Source organism: Littorina saxatilis, linkage group LG5 (assembly GCF_037325665.1).
Source record: "Littorina saxatilis isolate snail1 linkage group LG5, US_GU_Lsax_2.0, whole genome shotgun sequence".
Taxonomy (NCBI): Eukaryota; Metazoa; Mollusca; class Gastropoda; order Littorinimorpha; family Littorinidae; genus Littorina; species Littorina saxatilis.
This window is the reverse complement of record NC_090249.1, coordinates 27,475,423-27,485,117: the sequence shown is the minus strand read 5'-3', so window position 1 is coordinate 27,485,117 and position 9,695 is coordinate 27,475,423. Positions and strand designations below refer to the sequence as shown.

Genomic DNA, 9,695 nt, shown 5'->3' with positions numbered 1-9,695 from the left:
CTTACACAAAAACACCCATAGACATGCACATTCACTTTTAATCAGAATCACACAGACAGACACACAGACGAACAGACACACACATATACACACACATACACACACACACACACACACACACACACCTGTTGCTTCTGTGGCTGCAATATATGGCTTCCAAGCCAAGCGTGTGTCTTGGGTTACTCCAAAAAAAAGGTGTCATTTCAACCTGCGGAACCGCTTCGTTCTTCACTTTCAGTGAGAACTTGTGTAACTGTTTTTATATGGTGCCGATCGATCGAATTACCTGATGTTTTTGTTACATCTCTTTGTTTGTGTGGCTAATGATCTGCAATGTTTTCATATGGTGCTGATCGATCGAATAACCCGATTTTTTTTGTTACATCTCGGTTTTGTGTGACTGATGATCTTACATTATTATATGGCGCTGAAGTACTGTATAATTTAGTAATATCTCGATGTCTTTTAGACTATGATCTGCACTGGGTTTTGTAGCACGGAATTACCTGATCTGTAGGTACATCTCATTGAATGTGTAATGTCTGTTTAACGATGGCTTTAATACACAAAGTCACCTGGTGTTCTTCTTTGATCGCGATGTGTTTGCAGAATTCATTTCGGTGCTACAATTTCCGTCTGTTCTGTTTCATCTTCATGCTTGTGTGTTTATTGATGGTATTATTATAATGCTGAATTAATTTCCCGACGACTTTTGACATTTAAAGTGTGACTGATGACTTGAAATGACTTTTATGGCGCTGAGTTGTTTGATGTTCTTAATTGGTTCTCATAACTAATGATCTGACTTAGGTTTCTTTTTGGCGCTAAATACCTGATGTTATATTCAAATGTTTGTTTGTTCTGTTATGCAATTGTATTTGTTACATTTCATTGATTAGACAATTTCTGTGTTGCTATGACAGTTTTTTTGGAAAATCTGTTGTTTGTGTCATTATTGCATTGCAGGGGATTTTGTCATGCTGTATACCTGACCTTAATTGCACCACAACAAGGATAACAGATATTGTGTGTGTGTTGGTGAATGTATGTGTGTGTGTGTGTGTGTGTGTGTGTGTGTGTGTGTGTGTGTGTGTGAGAGAGAGAGAGAGAGAGAGAGAGAGAGAGAGAGATTCACATAAAAACATAAGGATACATACATACATACATACATACATACATACATACATACATACATACATACATACATACATACATACATACATACCTGCATACATGGATATATACACACTTACATACACATAATTTGCTATATAATCGCGGATATACAGGTTAAGGAAGAAACGCACACATTTTCAGTCAGGCAGATTAAAATATAACGCATAACTGCAAACTTGTGCTGTAGTTAGTGTTTTCTTGTTTGGAAGTAACATTATTATCATTCAATGTGTGGAAATATGCTAAAATGTGAGGTTACAAATGTTTATAAAGATTGACATTGCGGAACATTAATACATTTTATAGTTTTTATTTTAAATTTATTATTTTTGAAAATATTGATTTTCAAGCTTAAGTTGTAAAGTTTTGATTATACAGCATCAAAAGTATGACAGCTAGATTGTACACAAAGAGATCTTCAATTTGATATATCGTATGACATCTTTACCTGTAAAACCACTGAAGATTTGCTTGTTCGCGTTTCTTAAATTTCGTGTGATGACGTCAATATAGCCTAAAATTGCAATCGGCTATAAAACCCTTTTTATTGCATTTATTGGTTCAACTGTGATACATTTGTGGTTGCTGCAATCTGTTTTATAAAATAAAACCGAAAAGGTCATTTCTTTTTGCTTTTTTTAATTTGTCGCCCTGTACATAACTTCCCAATTGTGAAAAAATCGCATATTTGCCTGACTTTACAGTCCAATACCTCCAAATGTATAATTCTAACAGGCTTCAAACTTTGCACAGCAATTCTATAAGTACTTTTACATTTCAAACCTGAACTATAAGAACATTGCTTAATTTTGAAGCTGTTTACAGCACTCTAAAAATGGCCTTCTGTGGTCTGTTCACGCTTACTGTCGGTGGGCCTCCCTAGCACTGCTACGCGATCGAAGTGTGTAGGCCTATTATGTACATGTGGTGTTCTTCCGGAAAAGACCGAAGCGACATGTGACGTCAGTCGTTCAGCCCGCGAGCGGGGGGAGGGGGGGGGGGGGGGGGGGTTCACATGGTTTGTTTGTTTGTTTTAGACCCACACCCATATACACACATTTCACATTTAAACCATTTGTCGGCCCCCTGTCGATATGTATCGACTACGTACGTTCCTTGTGTTCTCATTGTGAAGGAATAAACCTCAACTGTGATGCATTTTACTTTCAACTACAGTTTGGGCAAAGCCGTAAGAGCTTTGGTGTAGACATACACCTGAGCTGTTGTGATTTTAAACACTATGTTATTGTCTCAATTTTAGCTTCTCGGGGACACAAATTACTATCCGTCACAGTTTAGTGCACAGCACAGTACTGTATGGCACGAACGTCACTGCTTTCATAACAACGCCGGTCGCGAATAGCAATATCAGCTGAAGAGACTATGGACGTAGAGGTTACATGCCGAGTCTCAGTGATTATCAAAAATAATGGTCGAAGTTAGCGGATCATGAAAAATGCGAGCTTCAGCGAGCTTTTTCATGACCGCGAACTGAGACCATTATTTTTGATAATCACTGAGACGAGGTATGTAACCTCTTTATTCCTCCTTTCTTCAGTTATTCAAAGAAAAGAGGAGTTTTTGTGCGAAAGTTTGATCGAATCCAAATCACTCAACCAGTCTACCTGCGCTGGCGATTGAATAATGCGCGGTTGTATAGTTCAGGGAAAATCAATCAATTCTGTTAACACTTCTTGTCAGTTTCCCTGTTTTGGACTAAAATCAAGTACACAGTTATGTTGTTATTCTGCTGTGCCGGTAAAGGCAGATAGTGTGTGTTCTGGTCATGTTTTGGTATCGCTTAGGAAATGTTCTTTCTTCGAATGGGACAAGCAGACGAACTTTTGCACCCGTGTTCCAACGTTAAAAACTGTATGAAGTTCCGTTTTCTGGGGCAAAATAGTGTATGAAACCGCTGTATGTTCTTTAAATTGATGCGATGTGTGCATTTGGTTGCGTGTGATCTGTTTATAAAATGAAATATTGTCGAAAACTAACCGTCGGATTGCAGTCTCTTGTCCAAGCAACTCAGTTCAGAAAATTTGGAAGGGGAACTACTCTTGTCGTACGAGAGTTACTTGCCTTGGGAGTTTGCGTGCACTCATAAGAGATCTAAAGCGAGTTTCTCTGCACTGATCGTTAGATTTGGATTTAGAAAACAACCAAACTCATAGATTTTATATGGAGATTAATGTGTTCAAGCCTGTAGTTGCCAGTTTAAATGCAGTATGTTTGTATTGTTTGGTCTAGAGATGTATATTTCGTACATTGGAGCGTTCGGAACTTTTCAATCGCTAAAGTAGTTCCCTGAAAGTCTAACTCATCAACCTGTGAGCTATCGAGGATTCAGGCCCGTTGTTGGGTAAGTGATTTTGGTTGTTGGGTAAGTTACCGAAAAATAACTAGCCCTACACCTTTACAGAGAGAAAGAAGCAGAGGGGGGAATAAAAAATAATAACCAGTCATAACAATGCAGTATCACAGACAAGCTGAATAGTAGAAATACTGATAAGACAATAACAAACGTAAACAAAGTGGCAAGTAAACAGCATGCATCACAATTTTATATACTTGTGCATTATCTAGTTTATATCAGATGATTAAAAATTGAACAACAACTGTCATTATTTTTTCAAATAATGATTAACTTCTGTAAAGACAGTCGAAACTGATCTTATTTCTTTTTATTTGAAACTCTGTGGCGTAAATGTCATTTTTTATTCATTGATTGAATATACTTAGTTTTAAAGACACAAACACATCTTTTGAATTAATAACTCCAATTGTATCAATCAACAACATTAATAAAAAGAATGTTTTACCAATTAAATAGTGGCCCTTTCTTCTCAACTTTTCATCCCTGTTTGTTCAGCCTTACCTGTACAAATACCGACGATGCCATAACGTGCCATTTCCTAACTGACAGCTATAACCAACTTCATTACCAAACTTCTGAGACCATGCACATTTAGGTCCGCCCTGCTCAAAATAGAAAGAAGGGAACTACTTCGGAAGTCAATGCGCCAACCATGATGATGCATGATTTCTTACTCACAGGAGGCACATAAGATCAAAATTGTTGATCAATCGATCAACACATCGACAGGGGAATTTTCAAAAAAAGCGAATGTAAATTTTTTTCTCATATTTTCGCAAGTCAATATAGTGTCCACATTAGTCCCAAACAAAAATAAAACAAAATCTCACAGGTAACATCATTGTGACCATATATACAAGTAAAACCAATCCAACGTTTCAGAATATAGATGTATTCTAAAGATTATCAAAATACACCCCAAAAAGTGTTGTCTGCATGGGCACACACAAGAATATGAAATAATATGCATTTATGTAAATAAGTCTATGGTGGGCATCTCAAGTGTTGTGGAATGTGGGAACACGACTTCTATCACACCATTATTATATAATTTATATGATTTTAAAGTAAACGAACGGGAAGAATGTATAATGTGACATAAAACAAAGTTGTTCCACATAATTATATATGCAAGTAAAATGTATAGGCTCGCAGAAAAGGGAACACACCATCTTAAAGGAGGGTTATACATTCGAGTATAATTATGACGTGTAATAAAACCGGTTTGGCTGTAAACAAATTATTCACATCCAACACTTTGAAAACCTTGAAGACTCCAAAATATTCAAACTTAAATTGTTCAAATCAAACTAGTTAAGTTGAGTCTTCAGTCAAGAAAAATAAAACAAAACAGCATAAACAAACAACCGAAAACCATGCCAACACTACACATTCCAATACAGATGCTCTTAGTCATCATACTATCTATCTGAGCTGCTATTAAATGACCCAAAAGAGAAAGCATACTTTGATAAAATAACGTTAAAACGAAGGGCGCAAGCAAACAATATAAAGTTTCTCAAGCTGCTTATTGCGGAAGAGAAAGGCTAATTCATGGCAATCCGTTTCAAGAAATATTTAAGTACTTCAGATTAAAAAGCAGCAACACAAGAGCCCAAGTCTGATAATCAGATATGCTGAATGGTTCATAATGAGTTCCTACACTTTTCAACAGCAACCACATGGCACAAAGGTGATGCATCTTTCGCATTGAAGTTAAGAAAGTATGCTTACCTTCAAACAGTAGAGGCTATACTTTAGCCTTCATAGATTCTAACCCTTCAGCAAATACTTTTCGTTGTAATACGGGCATAATATTTACATCAAAGAATACTCCTCGCACGTGTTAAACAAAACAGTATAGTCATATAATAGACCATTCTAGAACTGTCAAGACTTTCAGGCATGAGTGCAGTTTACCTTTTTATATTTAGTCAAGTTTTGACTAAATATTTTAACATCGAGGGGGAATCGAAACGAGGGTCGTGGTGTATGTGCGTGTGTGTGTGTGCGTGTGTGTGTGTGTGTGTGTGTGTGTGTGTGTGTGTGTAGAGCGATTCAGACTAAACTACTGGACCGATCTTTATGAAATTTGACATGAGAGTTCCTGGGTATGAAATCCCCGAACGTTTTTTTCATTTTTTGGATAAATGTCTTTGATGACGTCATATCCGGCTTTTCGTGAAAGTTGAGGCGGCACTGTCACGCCCTCATTTTTCAACCAAATTGGTTCAAATTTTGGTCAAGTAATCTTCGACGAAGCCCGGGGTTCGGTATTGCATTTCAGCGTGTTGGCTTAAAAATTAATTAATGACTTTGGTCATTAAAAATCGGAAAATTGTAAAAAAAATTAAAAATTTATAAAACGATCCAAATTTACGTTTATCTTATTCTCCATCATTTGCTGATTCCAAAAACATATAAATATGTTATATTCGGATTAAAAACAAGCTCTGAAAATTAAATATATAAAAATTATTATCAAAATTAAATTGTCGAAATCAATTTAAAAACACTTTCATCTTATTCCTTGTCGGTTCCTGATTCCAAAAACATATAGATATGATATGTTTGGATTAAAAACACGCTCAGAAAGTTAAAACAAAGAGAGGTACAGAAAAGCGTGCTATACTTCTTAGCGCAACTACTACCCCGCTCTTCTTGTCAATTTCACTGCCTTTGCCATGAGCGGTGGACTGACGATGCTACGAGTATACGCTCTTGCTGAAAAATGGCAGCTACTTGACTAAATATTGTATTTTCGCCTTACGCGACTTGTTTTTAATGTCCTGATGTTGGTTGTTAGCGCGAATGTAGCGCGAAATGCTCTGGAAGTTAATCCGGAATAATTCAGAGATTATGGTTGTGGGTCATTTTTTTTGACATTTAGTCAAGTTTTGACTAAATGTTTTAACGTAGAGTGGGGAATCGAGACGAGGGTCGTGGTGTATGTGTGTGTGTGTGTGTGCGTCTGTCTGTCTGTCTGTGTGTGTGTGTGTAGAGCGATTCAGACTAAACTACTGGACCGATCTTTATGAAATTTGACATGAGAGTTCCTGGGTATGATATCCCCAGACGTGTTTTTCATTTTTTGATAAATGTCTTTGATGACGTCATATCCGGCTTTTCGTGAAAGTTGAGGCGGCACTGTCACGCCCTCATTTTTCAACCAAATTGGTTGAAATTTTGGTCAAGTAATCTTCGACGAAGCCCGGACTTCGGTATTGCATTTCAGCTTGGTGGCTTAAAAATTAATTGATGACTTTGGTCATTAAAAATCTGAAAATTGTAAAAAAGAATTTTTTTTATAAAACGATCCAAATTTACGTTCATCTTATTCTCCATCATTTGCTGATTCCAAAAACATATAAATATGTTATATTCGGATTAAAAACAAGCTCTGAAAATGAAATATATAAAAATTATTATCAAAATTAATTTGTCGAAATCAATTTAAAAACACTTTCACCTTATTCCCTGTCGGTTCCTGATTCCAAAAACATATAGATATGATATGTTTGGATTAAAAACACGCTCAGAAAGTTAAAACGAAGAGAGGTACAGAAAAGCGTGCTATCATTCTCAGCGCAACTACTACCCCGCTCTTCTTGTCAATTTCACTGCCTTTGCCGTGAGCAGTGGACTGACGATGCTACGGTCTTGCTGCGTTGCGTTGTGTTCAGTTTCATTCTGTGAGTTCGACAGCTACTTGACTAAATGTTGTATTTTCGCCTTACGCGACTTGTTTTACTCTTTGCATACACACGTGACTTTCATACTATGAGAGCTGCGCAAAGCCAATCTTTTTGACAACAACTGTACAAAACTGACGTGTGGTCGAATTTCACTCCCTCCATTCACACACGATTTTCATACTATGAGAGCTGCAAAGCTTATATTTTTGACAATTGTGCAAGACGTGTATAACTATGAGATCGATGAGAATTATTCAAGACACACTAATCCTGTCCGAGAAATATTGCCGTCTCAAACATATCCTTGTTACTGACAAAATCTGCCTTTTCTTTGAATTGTGGATGTGTCTGGATATATAGCATTGAACATGCACTATAACTTGAGTTGCCTGAAGTATGTCCACTAGCTCTAAGTACACAAATATGAACATACAACCAACTTATACATTTTAGGCTAAAACTTAAAGAAGAAGTATTTTAAAAAATACAATTATAATCTACATCGACGACGAAAACATACCTTTAAACACAAGAAGTCCAAAGGTTAAAAAAAGTTCTTGTGAGCTTAACTTTGGGTATTTTCATATAAACAAGACAGAAATCTGAAAAACAGAATACTGATCATTAGTTCACGATGATCACACACTGTTGTGACTAGAACACTATTCATCATCGTTGCAAAATATGTATTGCATTCTAATACCGTTTCTACATATAACAGCACACGTTAACAACAATAAAAATCAACATATTTTGAATTGCAGTTTTACAACAATGCAAATCACGAGTGGAACCATGTTTATATACATGCATCTGATCATCAAAGATTATAAATAATGTACATACAATGTATTGCCAACAGTGTTGAATAGTAAATCGAGTGTAATACAAAAACTGTACAAATGACATTTAAGTAGATAAATGAAGGTTTTATGACTTTAAAAAATTATGAAATAAACAGAATGTATTCAATTCTCAAACTAATAGTTACAAGAATTACCCCACAATGTACCCGTATTTCCCCAGCCGGTGGAAACCTGATGGACTTTTCATTGACAAGGATCCCAAACAGATCTGAGCAGAGTAAACCCGAACATCACATTTCCCTCACAATCAAGGAAATGTTAATTACATGCTAGAACGATCAGTTCCATACTATAGTTACCGCCATAAAAGTGGTGGACAAATAAAATAAATACAGCAGAAAGTAGGTAATCACAACAGAGTTTACGGCTTGGAATTCAAGGAATCAGACTGTTTGTCATCAGTTATAGAGCACACTTCAACTTGTAAGTTGCTAAACTTTTCCGACACTGGTGTGTTTTTAGTGCAGTTTAATACCTTGTGCCCCAAGCCATCGTGAAAGGAAAACAAATTAGAGTATAATCAACAAATTTGCAACTGTTAAATTTTAAGCCGCTCCCTACTGCAGTTGCAGTAGTGAAAACATTCTATGCTTTGAATGAGAAGGACCGAATGCCAAATATCACAATGGGTGTGTGATAAGCACCATATCAAGTAATATCCAGCTGAAACACCATTTAATCTTCTACTCCGTATACACCCACAATACAAAACAAAAACATAGTGAATATGTATGCATCAGGAATAATATCAAAAAGCATCTATTGAAAAAGAACTTTTGAAGAAAAAAATACATCAGATCACACCTAACAGCACGAATGTACCTTCACACGAAGGCACTGTTTAGTAGTTCTACCAGAAGACGATTCCACAGAACACTGTCTCTCTCCAGCTTTCGCCAGAAAGATCAAGGAGACGGCGCAGGTCTCAAGGTGCACTAGGCTGCTGGGAACCTCCCTCCTAATTCGGGCGAGAGATTTCAACGTTTTGCCACTCGTCCCTAGCGTTGTTCTGCACCCGTCTGCCCTTTTTGGGACGAGGGGGTAGTGGCGGTGGGAAGGTACTGGCGTCTTGGATCAAACAACCCATCCTCTCGTATCTCTCCAGCAGATGTTTCCACACTTCGTCGCACCTCAACAACTGTGCATTACCTGGCAAAGAAACGCTTCCTGAATGTAGCTTATTGTATTCAGGTCTTGTTTTCTGACATCTCTGAGGGGACTATGGGTTAATTACTGTTATATGATCTGTCTAAACATAATTCAGAATCGAACGTACCACTGGCCAGCTTATTGATACAAGGGTAAAGGAAGAATACTTGGGTAAGGTAACGGAATATTATATAATTTTATTAGGGTAGAGTTTAAATAGTTCACACACATCATACACTTATTAGTTCTTTGAGTAATTTCTCCTTCACTGGGACAGACTAAAATTATTGCCCTTGCTGGCAAAACTATGATAGAAGATAATAATTTTGAACTAATATGAATAGAATGAGTTCATACTCTCTGCTGACAAGGGAAGTCTCTTCAGCTGAGGCACCAACACACGCCTCGTATAAGCCGACAATATAAATTACG

At 36.9% G+C, this 9,695-nt stretch overlaps 1 protein-coding gene across 1 annotated transcript in view; it reads right to left on the bottom strand.

Moving 5' to 3' along the window:
• Positions 1 to 1,352: 1,352 nt before the first annotated feature.
• LOC138966738 (3'-5' exoribonuclease HELZ2-like) overlaps positions 1,353 to 9,695 on the bottom strand; it is a 52,684-nt gene continuing 44,341 nt past the window's right edge. Inside the window, exon 16 of the mRNA XM_070339066.1 lies at positions 1,353 to 9,263. Coding sequence (XP_070195167.1) covers positions 9,073 to 9,263 — 191 coding nt within the window. The 3' untranslated portion in view covers positions 1,353 to 9,072. The remainder of the gene's footprint in view (positions 9,264 to 9,695) is intronic.